At 41.5% G+C, this 19,298-nt stretch overlaps 1 protein-coding gene across 6 annotated transcripts in view; it reads left to right on the top strand.

Moving 5' to 3' along the window:
• The first annotated feature begins 1,348 nt into the window (after positions 1-1,348).
• The window catches only part of DCLK2 (doublecortin like kinase 2), a 96,405-nt gene continuing 78,455 nt past the window's right edge, over positions 1,349-19,298 (top strand). For 5 of the 6 annotated variants that reach the window (XR_005105635.1, XR_005105634.1, XM_037396373.1 and 2 more), the window contains exons 1-2: positions 1,988-2,405; positions 14,683-15,017. Coding sequence is in view for 4 of the 6 variants with exons in the window: in XM_037396373.1 (XP_037252270.1) it covers positions 1,988-2,405; positions 14,683-15,017 (753 nt within the window). In the remaining 2 variants the exon portion in view is untranslated. Of the gene's footprint in view, positions 2,406-14,682; positions 15,018-19,298 lie in introns of all 6 variants that reach the window. The other variant, XM_037396365.1, reaches the window with a different exon arrangement.

The raw sequence follows: 19,298 nt of genomic DNA, 5'->3' as shown, positions 1-19,298 counted from the left end.
CACCCGAGGAGACAACCCAGCCCCATGGTTTATCACTTCCTTTTGCTTGTGGAGGTTTCTGGGCACAATAGATGCTTGACGCTTCAACAAAGAGTGAAATTCACTGATGTTTTTCCATGTGTTGTCTTGAGGAATACTGTAGGTAGGTGTTTAATCTACTTTGTAATAAACCCAGTAATAATGGTGAGATAATACTTGACTTTATTGGTATTTCAAAGTACAAAAAGTGAAAAATAATAAATCCATGGAAAGTGTGGCAAACAATGTTTCCAAAAACGGCTGAAACACAAACCCATAGATAAGCCTTAGCCAAATCTCTTCCATTTCCCAGTATGTACAAATAGACAACATATCTCGTAAGCTTTGTAGAATGTCTCTACTGAATAGAGATCTGCCCTAAGCGCAAAAAGGACTTTCATAAACCTGTTCTCTCCCATATGTGTCTTTCAGTTACTAATTTAATTTTCATGCAGAGCAGCTCCACCTGCATCAGTCACACTGGCAGTGGAGAGGATCAGCCCCAGTGCCACCCCCTGCCACCAACCCCGCATGGAGTGTGAGGGGTGGGCAAAGGTTCTTACTGGCCTGGGACAAAGGAGCAGAGACTGGCCAGCTGTGATTACCTTGCACAGCTGGAATCTCTCAGAGCAAGAGACCTGAACAAAGGGAACACCTGTACCTGGCTGTAAATGCCTTTTCTATTTTTGATGTTCTCATTATGCCAAGAAAAAATAAGTTGGAAAGAAGTTGAAACTGCAGCCATTTCAATGCATCCGTTGGCCTTTCCTACCAAAACTGAATGTGACTTGAGCAGTCCAGGGAGCGCAGAGCCACTTTCCCGGGGAAGCCATCAGCCGTGGGACGGGGCACCTTTAGGAGGCCCGGGGATGCCATCAGCCGTGGCACCTTTAGGAGGCTGAAGCTGCGGGAAGCAGCCCTGGGCTATGTGGCTCCTCAGAGCGGGTGGGAAGCTCGGGGCCGTGTCGTTCCCAAACGGCCAAGGGAAACGACAGGGATGCACATTTTTCTGTCCTGCGCGGGCCGTGTTTTAGGGAGAAGGCCACGCTGACAGGCGCCCTAGAGGCATGTTTCGCGTTTTAACCTGGTAACTGAGCCAGCGTAGGGCCAGGAGAGAGCCAGCAGAGAGCTCCGACCGGCACCGAGGGCGGCCCGGTCCTGTCGGGCAGAGCCGCGGGAAAGCCGCTTCCCCAGAATCGCGCCCCTTCCTTGGCAGAGCCCCGCTCCCTTCTCGCCGCATCCTCCACGGCTCCCGCCGCCGCAGGGGACAGCGCCGCCGCCCCCGCCCCGCGCCGCGATGGCGCCGCCCCCGCCCCGCCCCCGCCCGCCCCCGGGGCCCGCCCGCAGCCCCGCCCGCCGCGCGCCGCACCTCGCTGCTCCCGCCGGACCCGCGGCGGCTGCGTCCCTGCTGAGGCGCCCGCGCCCGCCGCGGGGTCCTGCACCGCTGCCCGCGCTGACCGGCGGCTGCTGGCGCCGCGGGGGTCCTGCTGCCCCCCCCGCGCCGGGCGCGGAGCCGGGGCCGGCCGGGAGCGGGCGGGTTGGGCGCTGCGCCCCCACCGCCTCCCTGCGGCGGGGCCGGGGAGGGGACCTGCGCGCGCGGCGCCCTCCGCATTGTGCGAGGCTGCGTGGGGCCGGCGCGGGGGCGCGGCCGCGGGGCTGCCCCGCGCCTCCCGCCTCCTCCCGCCTCCTCCCGCTGCCCGCGGCGCTGCCTGTAGCGGGAGGCGCCGGGCTGAGGCGTGAGCGATGCTTTTGTGCGCGGCGGCGGGCGGAGCAGCGGGTAGCGCCGGAGCCAGCGGGAGCTGCGGTTGCGGGGCAGGGCGGGCGCCGCGGCCACCCGCGGCAGTTGCGGCGAGAGGGGCCGGGCGCGATGCTGAATTAGGCGAGCGGAGCCCTTTGCAGGCGCGGGGGCAGGCTTAGCAGCCCGCAGCCGGCTCGGGTCGGGTCGCGGCGGCCGGGCGGGCGGCTCCCCATGGCGAGCAACCGGAGCATCGAGCTGGAGCACTTCGAGGAGCGGGACAAGCGGCAGCAGCGCGCCGGGCCGCGCCGCGGCGGGACCGGCTCTGGCGGCGGGGCCGCGGGGCCGCGGGGCAACGGGCTGATCCCCAGCCCGGCGCACAGCGCCCACTGCAGCCTCTACCGGACGCGGACCCTGCAGGCGCTCAGCTCGGAGAAGAAAGCCCGCAAAGCCCGCTTCTACCGCAACGGGGACAGGTACTTCAAGGGCTTGGTGTACGCCATCTCCACCGACCGCTTCCGCTCCTTCGATGCCCTCCTGGTGGAGCTCACCCGCTCCCTGTCGGACAACGTCAACCTGCCCCAGGGTGTCCGCACCATCTACACCATCGATGGCAGCAAGAAGCTCACCAGCCTGGACGAGCTGGTGGAAGGTGAGGGGGCCAGCAGGGCGCGGGCCGGGGGCAGTCGCGCCTTGGCATGTCGGGGCGCAGCGTGAGGCGGCGTGGGGCCGGGCGCTGGGCGGTGGGCTTGCCCCTCGCCCCCGGAGAGGCTGCCTTGCTGAACTGGTGCTGCGCGGCGGGTGGGCTTGCCCCTCGCCCCCGGAGAGGCTGCCTTTCTGGAGGCCAGCAGCCGTGGAGCCCCTGAGGGGCTGCCCGCCGCCCTGAGGTGCACCAGGCCTCGATCCCCAGTGTGGACAGGCCGCTGCGCCCGCCGCCCGGGCGATCACCGTCAGCCTGGCGTGGGCAGGCCCGACAGTGGGCGAGCAGCCGGGATTTCCATCTGCAAGAACCCTAGGGAAGTTCTTGGCTACCTTTCTGTCACCACCGTTTGTAAGAGAGGGAAATGCTGGGATGTCATTCCCTGACATTTGATGCCGGGCAGTGGCCTCAGCTCTTGGTGAGAAAGCCCCTGTGTTGCGAAGAGGGATATTTATACCCTACGGCTTATTAAAACAAACTGCTGTAAAGTCTTGTTTCCAAATGTGATCAGAGTCTGTATTCACAGGGGGAATTATCTGCCTTGTCTGATTTCCAGAAGCATTCTACAGAATGAAATGCTTTTCAGAATTGTCCCTAGGTAGCCTTTGGTAATGGGACTTGGTGGCTAAGGTTATGTAGTCCTTGCAAATCTGAGCAGAGCGGCGCTTGACTAGTTCTGGCCCATTTTGAGACATACTTTTTTTTTTCTATATGAACCATATGTCCCTTGTTTGCAGGGAGTGATAACTACCAAAACAAGGAGCAGAATTCCTCCGTGTTTGTTATGTGATGTCTTAAATTACAGTTTAAACTCAGCATTACATGAATCAGCCTTTCAAATGTGTTGGTTATGTTGTGTACACTGTGAGGTTCATGATCATTTTTCACTGGATGCTTCTTAGGTATCTAATGCATCCACCATTGCAGTCTTCCACCTGGTGACTCTATGCCAGGTGTAGCTGATTTGTGTTAATGACGAAGTATGCTTTATAGGTCTTCTGATGGCTCCTCCTTTTTAGGCTTTCAGCTGCGTATCCTTTAAGCTTTGATTTGGAAACTCCCCTTTTCAAAGCAATGCTGAATCACACCTGGAGAACTTGATGAGAAAAGGACCCTGCAGACCTTTATGTAATTCACTAGTAAAGGCAGTGGGAGTTAGGCACCAGCTACTCCAGAATGTGTGAGAGGAAGGGAGAGGCTACAGCATTTGCTAGATCAAGGGGGTCTCACTCAAAAAAAGGTACGCGTGAAAGTGCACTTTGTAATAGTAACATAGTGCCTGAGGACGTTCCTCGTTGTGTGATCTACCATAAGGCTGTTCCACAGTCAAAGCAGAGGAAATGTGAAATTACTGTAGAGTAAAATACTAACTCTGTGGTAATAAAATAAATATGAAGTCAATCAAAATATTTTTCTTGAATTGGTGATTAATTTAGAGGTAGTAAAAAAAAAAGATGGAGTGGGGATGTTGGGAAAAGATGTAGAAACAAAAATTGGGTAAAGATAACTTTGAATGACTTCTGAAACATTGCCGAAGGAATAATGTTAAGCTTTTATGGCTTAAACCAAAGACAAAATGACTTGCTGGACAACAGTATAAATGCAGTGTGTACTCTCAAAATAAGTTAATAACTGAAAGCAAAAACTTACTTCCTGCCTCTTCAAATACTCATCGAAAGAGTGACCTTTATCATTGCTCTTCACTGGAAGAATAAGCCAGTGTCACAATTGAAATGCCACTTCCATGTTTTCTCTGTAAAATAAAAAGGGGAAAAAAATGAGTCCCAATTACTTAGTCATCTATCTGTGACCAATACAACTCTCCGGAATCTTAAGAAAATCCTGTAGCATCATAATTGGATTAGTATGTTCTCCAATTAGCATGCCAAAAACTTTACCAGGGTAAGTGTAATTACCATAAAGAGAAAGGAAAGCATATAGAGGGGTGGGTACAAAGGGAGTAGCGAATTCATCGTTCCTTGAAATTACCTGAGCTCTTTGCCAGCTATTTTCTTCTTGAGATGCTGGAAGAGGATCTGATCTGGTTTTATTTTCTTTATTTCTTGTAGTCCCAGCACAGCAAGCTTGAATTGCTGCTCTAGAATATTTGAACGTCGGTGATACCCTATAGCTTGAACTGTAGTAGCACCAGAAGTAGTTCTGAATGGTGTTTTGTTGTATTGCTTTTTCATTTGCAGAAAGGAAAATAAAGTACTGTTGTGCATGCCAGCCACAGGCTGAACACCAGACTGAACATGGCTACTTGATGCCATACGTAATTGACTAGTCTGTCTGTGCATCATCAGTGCTGTTGAACTGCTACATGGAATCACAGCAGCTCAGGTTCGTTAGTGGCAGTTCTATAAAGTCAGTAGAAGGTGAGTGCTCACTCATGCTTGCCAAGCCAGCAAGATCTGCATTAAACCTCTCTCAACTTAAGCCTGTGCGTGTAGCTCTTGGACGCTGATGTGCCCCAGTGCAGGCCAGCTCTTAGGCCTATTTGCCATTTATTAGGTTAATATCTGTCTGGGGTATAAAAGTTGGCAGTATCAAATTCTGTATTATAATAGTCCAAACTAGCTGAATTGAGTCACTGATGAATGCTTTTTGGGGTTTGGCTATATTTGGCAATCTGTTTTACTATTTATAATTTTAAGAGGAAAATAGCTAATGCAAAGACATATTGTAGATTTCAAATATTACTGTTACGGGTTGAGACAGTTAAAAATTTGACCAGATCGTGTTTAATAGTCAAAAACTGACAAACTCCATTTTAAGCGTATAGCTTTTCTTAATGCAGTGTGACAGTCAAAAAGCATGCTCTGCTGGACCAGCCTTAGGCAAATATCATTTATGTTCCCAGCCCCTGTAGATTAGGGAACATTATGGCTTATGACTTTGACAGGTTTCATTGTTTTCTTAGAATGGGAGGAATAAAGAATTCTGTTGTCTGATCCAGATCTTGTTTGAGCAGAGAGAACCCGAGAGGGGATGGGAGTTTGGGAATATTATAACTTTCTCATAGTTTTATTTCTTTCAACATTACTATTAGACATTATGCTGCTTTTTATTATCTTTACTTTTGAATAGGAGATTCCATGTGTAATTTTATATTTTCCCTTCAATAGCAATAATGGAATAATAGTTTCATTTTTATTCTCTACCCAATTTAACTGATTTTGTCTAAACACTTCAGTTTTTTTAATAAAATGTGAGCTTCTAAAGCATGACACAATGGTAATAGTAGGAACTGTGCAGTTCTTTAGTGCTGAGGTTTGTGTTTTACATTGATGTCGGTCATGCTCTGTCACGCTATCCTGTGCTTTCATTGTCTTGGCAGTGAAAGGCATGGAGAATCGTGATTGTTAAAAGTCTGCTGCAAAGTTGGGAGATGTTGGATTTGGGGAGAAGAAACCAAATGTAACACCCTGTAAGAAAAGTTATATTGATTTGGCATGTGACGGACAACTTTTCTAGTTCCCTAGGTAGGAAGCATTGCTAATAGTCTTTGCTCTTTGAAATACAGTGCTTAATTAATACAGTCCTTTATAAAATGTCAGTAGTTTTGTCTGCACAACTGTGCAGACAATCAACAGGCACCTGTAGGGAAGTTTTTGGGCAGGAGCTGGGAAGGTTCTGAGCACGACAGTCCTTATGCGTAGCTGGGAAATGTAGCACGGTGGCCAATATCTGCTTTAAAGAAGTGGGCTCTGCCACACTGATACAGAGTGAAAGAATGTTTTTGAAATGAGGTATCGAAAGATCCAACTATTTTCTGCCTTAGATTATAGTTACATTTTTTAATCCTGCTTAAGTACCTGTGATTCTGGTTGATGCATGCTGTTATATTAGGTCAAGAATATCTTTTCTCTTGTCTGGGCAAGCACATAGTAACACCACGTAGGCAGTTTGTATTTTTGCTTCTTCCAAAAGGTATGCTTCCTGTGGTAAAGCAAAGAGCTGTAATACTTTTAAAAAGAGGCAAATGTCACGGGTTTAACAAAGAAAGGTAAAAAGGAAGGATAATAGGGTGATTAAAAACTGTTAAAAGCATTTACTTCCAGATACATGTTCAGATCACTCGTTACAGAGTCCTGGAACAACAGGGTGTGGCTGGGACATACAGATGTAATTGTTAGTTAACTTTCCATCCAAGGAAAATAAAAAGCACAGTTCTACCAATGTGCATCTCCTAGTTTCAGGGACAGGAGAAATGTAATTTACCTGAAAAGAATTATTTACTTTCTGTGGAGGAAGCATGTGGTATTAGGTGGGATTGATACCAGGTGGCCTTAATGGTCTTCTGAAGGCTTTTTCCCTGCCTGAGCAGGGGTTCAGACCAGATGACTTCCACAGGTCCTTTTCAACCTCCAGCTGTTCTGTGATTGTATGAAAGCTTGTAGGAAGTTGTCCTCTGAACCTCCGGACTAAATTAAGTCAAAAGAGAACTCGGAGCAGTTAGTAATCTGCTAAAATCCTGGTTTTCATCCCAGGTTTAAAACATACACGGGAAACGTAAAATGTTGTAGATAAGGAAAGATCGTGACTTACACAGGGTTATTGGAGGTGATGTGAAAGTGAAGGAATCATGAGAAAATGATAAGGAAGGAAGTTCTATGAAAGAAAGGAAGGAAAGAGATTTAAATAACCTAATCCTTCATAAAAGGGGTTGGTTTATTTTTAGATCAGCCCTCTTATACATGCCATAAGTACACTGGTCAGGAAATCTGCTCGGCTTTGTGTTACAGAACAAAAAAAGGGTACCCTCCTGTGATTCCTAAAGTTAAGAGGTTACTAACCCTAATAACTACTGTGCTATACTGAATAAGCAGCTTTTGGCACTCTTGAAACTAGTGAGTTCCACCAAAAGCAGCTGAGGAATGTGAGATGGACAGATGAAATGTACCCTAGAAGCCTGCCCTGTCCTATGTGCTTCACAGGGGAGGACATGCTTGAAAAATATGAAGACCTAACCGTTTTCTTTCTGTAGCAATGTTTTTACCCATGCCAGCTATATCATTCTCTGTTATGCAGTGTGCCATTTAAAAACATGATGCTTTATGTGACTGTCAGGAGGTAGAAAGTGCTTGTTAACACCTGGCAAAAAGCAAGCCAGAAAGCCTTGTTCAGAGACATCTGTTTCAAATATCCCGACTCAGGATTTTTGAGTGTTGTACACTTAATTTCTACTTTACATCACTCACTACATGGTGTATCTACAGTTGGTTTCTAACCCAATGCTAAGAAAACTGAAATATCTACAAATCTTTCTTTAGTACTCTCTGTTTTTAAGGACAAAAAGTCTGAATGTTTCTAGGCTATTTGTTATATGCTTAGTGGTGGGCTTCAGTTCACAAAACTTGAGCTGTGAAGAGCCCCAAGTTGTCAGGCAGCTGTGCTTCCTCAAAACTGCACATAGTTGCAAGTGATGTACACTTGTGACACCGAAGGAGAAGATAAATCCTTTTCCTATCAGTACCTAAAGTTGCACGGATGAGTTTTGGAGAGTTCATGGACACCCTGCTCTCTTTATGCCTGGATTTATATCTTGAAAGGTGAGCTAGGCACGTTTCCTGTGAATAACAGTGTTGAAGAAACAGATGGCAAACGGAAACCTTGGTAGGTAAGTTTTTAAGTAAGCAAAACAGCATTTAGGCAGCTGATGGTCTATGGCTGTTTGTCAGGTGGATTGACCAATGTAGTCTTGTTTTCTCTTTTATCCATTCGGTTCATAACCTGTATTTTACTGTTGCAAGGGCATGGTGAGTATCATGTTTGGACTGTTAGCCCTCTGAAAATTGGAATCCTTCTACAGGGTGCTTAACTTATATACACGCAGCACACAGATGGGTCTTCGTTTCATGGGTAGTGCATCTGGTTATTAATGCAGCACAGGTAAATTATTTAGAGGCAGGTAATGTTTCCTTGGTAATAGGCAATGTTTCATGTCTTCTAGTTGTTTTTTCTAATGTTAGTAAGACATAGAGAATCAGAAGTAAACTTACTCCATTTGTTGAATATATTGAGAGCCAAAATATCAGCAGATGTTACTCCTTTTAAGTGAGCATATGCCCTATTTGAGGAATTTTTGGTGGTAGCAGGATTTCTTTGTGGAAGAATTGACATTTTTAGATTGCTCTGGGTACTGTCATGAAGTGTGGGATGGATGACACATATGCTCCGTTGAAATTATAATGCCAACTTCTAAGGAGGTTTCATACTTCTGCCAAAACTACTCTGCAGTCTGGTTAAGCTTTCTGCTGTAGAATAATTTGGCTGTGTTCAGAGTCCCAGCTGTAACCTATGTCTGTAATTCTTGCGAGTTTTTTTCTGCATTAAAAAAAAAAAGAAGGTATTGCATAATCTATCTTTCTGCTTCATTAGTCTATAGTTTACTACTTTACCTGCAATTGCAATGTAATATTAGTGACTAACTTCACGACCTGATCTAAAAACTAGGGAGCTGATTCATGTTAATGCTAATGTAAGCTAAAGACATGGTATTTTATTTCCAGTACTGTTAACTGCTGTGACTATGTGCCAGTTAAGGCTAGTATGCATTAGCTTTAATATCTTTCAAGACTATAAAGGGAAAGTGGGCCTTCAAACCATAAAATGGACCATATCAAAGTCAGCAATGTAAATATTTGAAGTATTATTTATGCCTGTTGGAGGAGTTGTGTCAACTTTATAGGGCTGGTAGATGTACAAAGGACAAAAAAAAGCTACAGCCTGATCAAAATGCTGCTGAAGTCTCAGAAAATATTTTCTTAGTAATTGTGATGCTATGAATTTTGGTTACACACATGAAAAATCTCACTCAAGGCAGTTAGTGAAACAGCCAAACTTATTTATGTGTGTAGTTTTGGCTGTAAAGTTATCTGCTACTTTATTGATAGCATTTGAAGTCAATTTGACTGGTTTAAACCCCCCAGAAATGAAGTGCTCTGTGTTACATTTTACAAATACTGTTTTTCTGTGAGAGTTGGGAGATTATCAGAAGTGTGTGTTTTCACATGAATTAATTCCAAGCAGATTTTAAATCAGGTCATACAAAGCCATGAGCAGATACTACATATAGCATTACGCTTTCAGGTTTTTACCTACAAAGTGTAACTTAAAAGAGAGATAATACTCTTAGACGTTACTTGATGTTTCTTCCAAACAGACGTATAAAAATGCATTTTCTGCTTTGGAGGATGGCTAAAATAAAAATTTAAACAATAGCACAGTGATCAAAAATTAAATGCCTGCTCATCAAGGGGTGTTGTTTTCTTAGCCATGCTTGTTGAATACACCATTCTGTAGGAAACTTTCCTTTAGTGAACTTCATAGGTGTGATGTAACTCACCCCTGCCATTTGTTTTCTTCCTTAAATATTTTCTTCTGTTGAATGATCAATTGTATATCCCTGTTCAACCAACCAAATAAATGTTTAACTCATTTCTAGAAAATAATTATTATGCAGAAAGCAGCAATTGGTTTCCTAATTATATTCTGTTTCTAGCATTTTTGGGGGTATTTTGCAAGAGTCTTGGTAGCACTTAGAACCTGTGGGTGAATTCCTGGCTGGGGTGAAATCATTAGAAGTTTAAGTAATAATTTCAGTAGAATAAAAACTTCATCCTTTATCTTTGAAGTCATGAACCAAGCAAGTCAATGCATGTGTTTCCTCACTTACAGGCCTTGCCGTAATCCTGCCATATTGTGCCTGCCTTGTAGGTGTAGTAGTAAAATCTGTTTTCCATGTAAAACCTGTTACTAAGTTTAGTTTATATGACTGGTATAAGAAAACAGGCATGGAAATTAAAACACTTACTAAACAATCTGTAATATACTACAGTTATCAAGTAATTACTCATTCCTGTATCTGCCAATTATAGGAAATTTTGCAATCAGTTTTGCCAGATATTTAAAAAAAAAAAAGCTGAAATAGCTTCTGCTTCAACTTAAGACTTGGCAAAATGCAGTTGAAACAAGTTATTTGAAATGTGTTCTTTTAAGGTACTACATTGTTTTAAGTTGAAAGCACTTCTTTATTTTTTATTTCTATTAGAGAAAGAAAATGAAGGCCTCTCTTTAAAGGAAAAGAAATAATGATAAGAAATCTGTAGTAAACAGGTATTGCAACCTATTCAGATAATCAATAAATTATTTTATTTATGCATCAAGCAAGGGAACTAGTAGAAGGCAAAGAGTTTTACACTGAGATTTTAAAAAAGTAAAGTTCCTTTTTAATACTGAAAATTTTATAACACGACAATTTCTGCTGTCCTGAGGGGTGTTGTAGGTACAGCTCTGATAGTAGGTCACATTCCATGATAGTACGAAAAAGATACTCTGTTATGATACGTGTCTGTAAAAGACAAAGCAAGCATACCATGTTGAGACTCTTCTATGGTAACTCCTTTAGCAAAGGGACCTTTTGTTCTCTACCTGTACTACTTTACATAAAGCATTTAATTTCTTTCAAGTGTGAGAGCCTGTTTCTGAACAGCCTTAATTTAGAGGGGGTTTTGTGGTGTGGGTGTTTTTTTCCCCTATTATTTTTTACTTTGTTAATTTAAGCTTCAGCCCTGAGGTTTAACCTTGAATTGTCTTCTGTCCGTTTGTTGTTTTGTGGTTGTTTTTTTAATGGTCTAGGAAGTGCATTCTTTTTGAGTTTGAAAGGGTAATTCTGAACATGCTCAATGATGTTGAGTTTTGACATACATTGTAGTGCTGATTGCTAAGATTTCTTTAATTTCTTTAACAGCTGGACAGGGTGTGCTGAATTGGTTACTCTGAAGTGATAGGGACTTCATGAACTGAAGCTCATGTAAAGTCTTTTGAGATGCTAGGGGCACTCAGTGTGTTTAGAAAGGTATTCTCATGCACAGGATGCTGTCAGGTTTATATATAAATTATTATCAGAGGATGATTAAAAATTACCAAAGTCTTATGCAGATCAATAAACTTCAAAGCAAGTGGTCAGCGACTTTCAAAAGTTGAATGCCTGACATCATGCAGCCAGAACAATGACCTTCAATTAATTTATGGTAGGTGGATATAATAATTAGCATTCTTAACCAACAGGCGCACACAAAAAACTAAGTTACTTGCTAGGTGCATCCATAAAAAGTTTAGCGTGCAATTGTGGAAAAAATTGTCCTAAGTGTTTGTGCTGGTTTTGGGTGATAGTTTTTTTTTTTTTTTTATAGCAGCTGGTATGGGGCTACATCTTGGATTTGTGCTGGAAACAGTGTTGATAATTCAGGGATTTTTTCGTTATTGCTGAGTAGCATTTGCACAGAGCCAAAGGCTTCTCTGCTCCTTTTGGGGTCCTGCCAGTGAGCAGGCTGGGGTGCACAAGAAGCTGGGATGGGACACAGTTGGGACAGCTGACCCCAGCTGACCAAAGGAACATTCCATACGACATCACGCTCAGCATGTAAAGCTGGGGGAAGGAGGAGGAAGTGGGGGATGTTTGAAGTGTTGACATTTGTCATCCCAAGTAACTGTTATGAGTGATGGAACCCGGCTTTCCTAGAGATGGCTGAATACCTGCCTGCTGATGGGAACTAGTGAATGAATTCCTTGTTTTGCTTTGCTTGCATGTGTGGCTTTTGCTTTACCTATTAAACTATTTTTATCTCAATCCTTGAGTTTTTTTACTTTTACCCTTCTGATTTTCTCTCCCTTATCCCACCGGGGCGGAGTGAGTGAGCAGCTGCTTAGTTGCTGGCTGGGGTTAAACCACATCAGGGTTCTACATCACGCAGTAAACAAGTTGTAGAGGGAGGAATAACAGTGATCAGCAGTTACAATGTTAGTAAGTCTAACGGTATGAATTAGAACTACCGGCTTCTTTGAGATGCTACTTATTTGGCAGCACTGTGTTTAGAGAGAGACAGCTTCATGGCTTATTAGAAATTATTCAGAAAATAAGCATAGTCCTTTGAATCTAATTTAAGAGGATGTAGAGGGGGTAGTCTTCGCTTTCAGTTGCAGCTGAGCTATGCTAACAAAACGTTTAACACCTCTTGCTATTTTACAGTAACAGGACAGATGAGTGAAAGGTCTCTGAGAACAGCTGTCAAGAGAGAGCTGTCCACCTATTTAGAATCATAGGGTAATTTAGTTTGGAAGGGACCTTCTGAGGTTATCTTGTCCAACGTCTTGCTCAAAGCAGGTAATAGTAATTATGATTGCCTGCAGGCTTTTTGCCATTTAGCATGTAGTTCTGGGGCAGCATAAGCTTCTAGGCCACTATGGTTCTTCCTAAGCTGTGTGGGCTTGGGTTTTTTTTTTACTCTACCTGTAGATTAGAGCTAGTGTGCGTGCAGCTGTGTTGAAATGCCATTCAAGGAGGTTATGGGTGAAAACATCTTTTTTTCTTTGCTTATCCTTTGGGGAAAGAGGAGTCATGGTTTTGTCTGTATTGGTTGGTTTTGTGCACCACTTGATCTGCGTATATGAGGGGGAACGATGATGGGGATGAGTGAAGAGGAAGAATACAGGCATGGCAGTGGTGTCCATAAAACCCCACACCAAACTGTTTCTTTGTACCTCTGTGGAGTACAGTCCCAGTGATGTTTGTGGAGGCATAACTGGCTGCCACGTTTTCCCAAGCTAAATCATGATAATGTGGAATTCTTTCAAATACAGTAAGTAAACTTTCAAGAACGTTGAAATACAAGATAGATGAGAAAGTAGTGTAACTGGTATGGGAAGAGAAACAGGAAAAAGTCTTTCAGATCACAGTAATTCTTCAGGGGGTTGAAAGTAGTTTCCTATCTTGCTTTTAAAATAAGCTACACAATTTCTAAGCTAAATCAGCTCTCCAAACGAAAGTTCAGAAAGTAAAAGCATCGTTTAGAATTTTTCTAGTGTCTATTTAAATATAGGTATACATTTTATACCTTCTACAATACTGTTCAACAGATGTGTGTGTACGCTTTGCCCTTTTTGCTGTATATATAGGAGGTGAGTTTAGTTTGTTTCACCAGTGACCTTGAGCATCTAGCTTTAATCTTAAAAAAAATGTTTAACCTGTTCTAAAATAGTGAAAGGCTTTTCTGTCTGGTGTGTTCCATTGGTTTGGAATGCTTTCATCCTTCTGGCAATACTCTGCCTTTTCGAGAAAGTCTTTGGATGTCATTTTGTGTGACCCCAAGGATGTAGGTTACAGAAATAACACAGAGTTAAAGATGTCCTTTGTTATGGTCTGCATCTTGAATATTGCTGTCAGACGCTAAAAGAGTTGTGGTAAACAAAACCCAGCAGTTTTAAGAGAAAAATATCCTCTTGTAAAAAAAAAAAAACAAACAACCCACATTCACCCAAACAAAAGGAAACAAAAAAGCCCCAGTTAGTCACTAGCCTTGCATTATGTCAAGGAATGGAGAAAGCTAACAAATTCCTTAGGTTTGCGTCATGGCTGGTGCCACTTTAAAATAATTGATGTAAAGGTGTGTATTACTAGCCTGTGATAATATTTTTTGTCCTCTGACTTTCATAACTTTGGGAAGTATCAGCAGTGCAGGCTTTGAATTGAGAAAGAAAATAAAATGGAGAAGTATAGATGTCCTTTCATATTCCTGTAGTTTCACAGTCACATTTGTGGCCTCAACAGGTGTTTGTGGTTTTTAAAAAAGAATAAAAATGTTGAAGTGAATATATTTCAACAGTGTGTCCTTTGTAGAAAAGCAGTAACTCCTGGTAAATTAAAATGTCCTTCAGGACAAGGATCTTGAGATGCTAGAATTTTATTCTGTTAAAACTTGCTCATTTTAAAAATAACTCATTATTAAACATAGGTATGTGTTTATACATCTTGAAGTATATATTTGACGATTATATAGAGAAGGACCTGGAAATTTGCTGTAGGAGAATGCTCTTAATGTCATGTATTGTGAGCTCAAGTAATTTAAGCACTTGCAAAATGACTCTGCAGTCAGAACCTACGATCCAAAAGAAGTGGGAAATATCTTCAACCCCCTTATTACCCTTTATTTTTTTATTTTTATTTTTTAACTAGGGGTCTTTTGAAATGTGTTGAAACCACTTTGTATGGTATTGTTTGGGTGGAAAACTCTGATGATTTACAGTCCTCCATTTAAAATGGCCTGTGGTTGAAATACAGGAAAATCAGTCCTGAAAAATTTGTTGTTGTTTTTTTTTTTTTTTTTTAATTACAAAAAATAGTTGCTAAACCCTTTAAATTATGAAAATGTCATCTTCTTTTCAGGTGAAAGTTATGTATGTGCATCCAATGAACCGTATCGCAAAGTTGATTACACCAAGAATGTCAATCCAAACTGGTGTGTGAACATAAGGACTGGGTCTACTCGATCCTTGACGTCTCTGACATCCACAAAGACTGAAGTGAAGGAGAGTAAAGATTTCATAAAACCCAAATTAGTGACTGTTATTAGGAGTGGAGTAAAACCACGGAAAGCTGTGAGAATTCTACTGAATAAGAAGACTGCTCACTCCTTCGAACAGGTCTTGACTGACATCACAGAAGCCATTAAGTTAGATTCAGGTGTAGTCAAGAGACTTTGTACGCTGGATGGAAAGCAGGTAGGAGAATAAATTGCTGTGACCACCTAATAATTAAGAGTTAATCTAAGCTTCTTTGTTTTCATAAATTGTATTCTTGTCACTGTATATACTTTAACCTGCTTCTGAATAAGGACAGTTAATAAATGACAACTTTTAAAGTTTGTATTAAATTATTAATGTCTACAGAATTTTAAAATTTTATGCAATGCAAAAGAAGTTGACCACTTTATATTCAAAGTAAAAAAAAAAAATATGAAAACCTCTTTTTCATATACTTTATTGCACTGCTAAAAAGTGTCTCAAGTAATACAGTTTATTTAAAAGCAAACTTGTTAAAATACCTAATGTGTTTTCAGAAGCAGAGTCATGTTATCAGACTACTACATAGTGCTGAGTGGTATAAGAAAGATATTGCTGCCTCCTTCCATTTCACTTTCACAGATTGCTATTTAAGTAGCAAGAGGACTGAAATGTCTTTCTGGAGGTAGTAACTGACATGATCTAAGGTCAAGAATTTTATCTGAAGTGAGTAGTTCTGGGGGCTAATCATATCTTCGCGATATGTTTTTGCTTTTAGTTTTACCACTGCAAAAACATGCTGCCAGGATTAATGATGCAGTAGGTCTTTATTCTCACACAGAAATGCAAAGGAGTGGTCCACAGAGTGTTCTGCTTCAACAGGTTGAAGTGTCAGGAACAGATTTGCTGTTGGTCGGTCAAGTTAATGACTCAGCCCTTCATGGGACAGGACTTTGGTGCTTGATGCTTTGATTTGACACTGATGTGGAACTTTGACAGCATTGCATCTTTAGTAATACAGAACAACACAGGCTATAAAGTAGATCATATTCAGTATCAGGTGCTTGTACTGTTGTATTGTTGACTAAATATTATGATCCTTGCTCATTCAACAGGTATTTTTGCACACCTGCCTCCCTACCTATATATTTGCGTGAACTACTTGTAAAAGTTTCGGTTGTGTTCAAACATGTGGGAATTTTTATTGTCAAGCTTTTTATAATGGTTGTGATCCTGCAGACTTCTTGAAAAGCACCCTTTTATGTTGAAAGATGCTAGCAAATCCATTGCAGAACAGGTGAACTTAGATTGTCTTGATATGAGGTCTGTCTCTCTGGTTATATTCTGTATGCTGTGGATACTCTTCTTATAATTACTTGAACTTTCTGTTATTTGGTATTAAATATAGTGAGGCAAGCGCATCACTGAGACTCTTGATTTTCAATATTTGGTGGCACTGTAATGTGCTCTTTAGTTCTTCTAATAGGTTTGATTTTTTTAATGAAATTTGTTAACACAACTTCTTTTTCTAGGAACATCTAAAATGTGATTTAGTCATGTTTAATTTAACTCATAATAAAATAGCTTTGAATATATTTATAACAATTTTTATTATACAGTAATTAGTCTTTTCTGCCCATGAAGTCATCTGTTATTGTCTCAGATAAGATTATTTTAATCTTCTCGGGCAAGTAGATGGAAAGGGTCAGGAAAGGAAACAGCAAAAACCAGGATTCTCAGTTCAGATTCACCTCTTCTATTGCATTATGGATATAGTAGAAACTCACTGGTCTGCACTGGTGTGGAAGATGCAGTAGTACATCAGAGTTCAATAAAATTAATTAACATTACATCTCACATGTATTTCTTGCGTGTTACTGTCACCCATGGTGGATGATGGCTGTCTTTAGTCCTCAGTGAGAATGACCAATTACTGGTAATGTTTCAAAATAAGTATAAGATTTCTAATTGCTTCAGTATCTTCTTCTGCCCTTCTGTGGTAAAGGCAATAATCAAACTTGGACTGCCAATGTAGGTGTTCTCAAGCAGGATTAAGAAATCCCCAGTTAGTGCATAAATGTGGAGATCTCCCATCTGGAAGAAGGGCTTTTTGCTTTTCCATTGACTTTGGGAAGGAGCCTTTGCTTGCACAACCATAGTGTAAATGTGAATTGAGTGATCATGGGATATAGTGCCCCAGACAGAAAACCTGTGGCTTTGAACACCCTGATAGTAAAAGCCCTCTCCAGCTTATCTAGGGGGATAGAGACTTCGGTCTGGATTTTTTTATTTGTTTGTTTCTTTTTCTCCAAAATGAGGGGCTGACCCCAGTGTGAGGCAGTAGGGATTTTTTTTTTCTTTTTTTGTTCATCGCTGGTGTATATATAGAGGTTGGTGCCCAAGGGCTCTGTGGGGTTTGGCAAATAAAAGAGTTGCTTTCCTGCCAATTACCAATTGGTGGAAATTTCTGAGCCTATTTTCTCTAATGTAGTAATTGCTTATTCTTCTAAATCTGCTAGGAAAGCAGATCTTTTATGTTCGTTGTAGTGTTGGCACAGCTTGAAAGGCAACCATTAAAAAAAAAAAAAGGCGGCATTTTGTAAATGTCTATGTTCCTATAAATGTAGCTTTTGTGTCTCTCAGGGGTTTGTTTTTTTCTTTTCCCTGCTCCTTCATATTTTTATCTCTGAGGAAATACATAACTTTTGCAAGTTTTTTTGTGAGAGAATGGGTTTACATTGCATTTTCTGTTTAATACAGAATTGATGCTGAAATTCAGGTGTTTAAAACATGCATGTATAAAATTTGGGTCCTTTTATTAGGGAATGTGTTGTGCTGTTAACTTATGGGGTCATTCTGTTTTCCAATAGAACTATTTAACATGTGTAAGATATGATTATGAAACCAGTGAGATATGAAGAAATCTTCTTAATTTTGAGCAGTATAACAGAAAAATGTCCTTAAAATAGTAATTTACTCTTATGATTTCATTAATCTTGACTGTAGCAACACCTTGATGATAATAGTAACAGAGAATAACATCCATGTCAGATATTTTCCTTGGTTACTGTGTATGAAGACAGACAATTATCTAGCTTTTAATTGTAAGATTTTATAACATTTTACTGGTTTCCTTTTATCTTCAGTTTCAATATGGGTGCTGTATCTTAGCATTTTAGTGCTTTGTAGCCTCAAGTACAGAAATTTTTTTTGACTACATTGGTGCAAGGGTGCTTTTCACTTTCAAGCTGTTGAGCAACCAACTTTTTTACCTCCCAAGACACTTGTGATGGTTTCTATGTGAGGAAAAATATTCCTGTAAAAGTAACTAGCTTCAACTTTGCAGTGCAGGCTTCTGTTATACCAGTCTTGGTGCTTCTGACATTGAGGTTTGCCTAATAGATTCGTTTGACCAAAGTGTTTCCCTTACTTGGCTGCATTTTCCCTGGAATCTGTCACTATCCCACTGTGAAGCAGGGACAGTCAGACTGAAACTTCTCCAGTTGGGAAGTTAACCCTTCATTATCTCAGAAGAGAATGGACAGTTTCTTTCTTGCTAAACAAACTTCAAGCTTCACTCATTGCAAAGTGTAGGGCAGCAACTTAATGGTAAATTACCTGGACTAATTGCCTAAAGGAATATAATTTGGTGGGATGGAGTGTAGAGGGGAATTTTCTGCGAGAAACTCACAAAAAGCCATGCAGAACTCTGAAGCATGTATTATTTAACACACAAAATAAATTACATCTTAATTCCTGGAAGACAGCAACTTTTTAAGCTTGCATTGTGTTGCAGTTTCATGAATTAATATCCCTAACAGGATTGAAAAGGTGGATGAGAGACACCTTTTTATACTCCATTCCCAAAACAGTGAGAACATCCCTCAGATAACCCTTATTTTTAAAGATATTTTTTTGATGGGCCACAGGTGTGTTTGGTGGCTATCTGTGAAACCAGAAGCTCCCTAATTTTCTGTTAACAAAGTGTTTCATAAGGTGCTGATTAGAAGTAAATGGGTAACTGAAGAAAACAGATATTACATTTGGAAGTATTCATCAGACTTACTATGGTCTCCTGTCTGTAACTTTTTATTTTCCACTGACAGATTATGTCTCAGGCTCTAACCTAGTATACATACTTTCACAAATGTATTGCAAGTAGTGTAGATTTTAATTTCTGCTACAGGCAATTTTGCAAGAACATAGAAAGCTCCAACATTTTTGCAGTTCTAGTTCTGTTGAAAATTAAAACAGCACTTTAAGCTGAAATGTTGCATTGACCTGCAAGTACAAGGGGGAAAATTCCTTAAGCCCTTGCATTTCTCACAACTCTTAAAAAGGCTTATATATGTTATGAGGAATGTCAGTGGCAGCTGCCAAGGGAATGATTCTCTGCATTGCAAACCCCACAGAAGTATGACATTTGTGGGGCAGGAGTCTTTCCTCACCTAGCTTCAAGGCTTAAAATTTGCCAAATAACCTGCAGCAGGCTACTTGGTG

Source organism: Falco rusticolus, chromosome 1 (assembly GCF_015220075.1).
Source record: "Falco rusticolus isolate bFalRus1 chromosome 1, bFalRus1.pri, whole genome shotgun sequence".
NCBI classification, from domain to species: Eukaryota; Metazoa; Chordata; class Aves; order Falconiformes; family Falconidae; genus Falco; species Falco rusticolus.
This window is presented reverse-complemented; position numbering and strand designations above follow the sequence as displayed.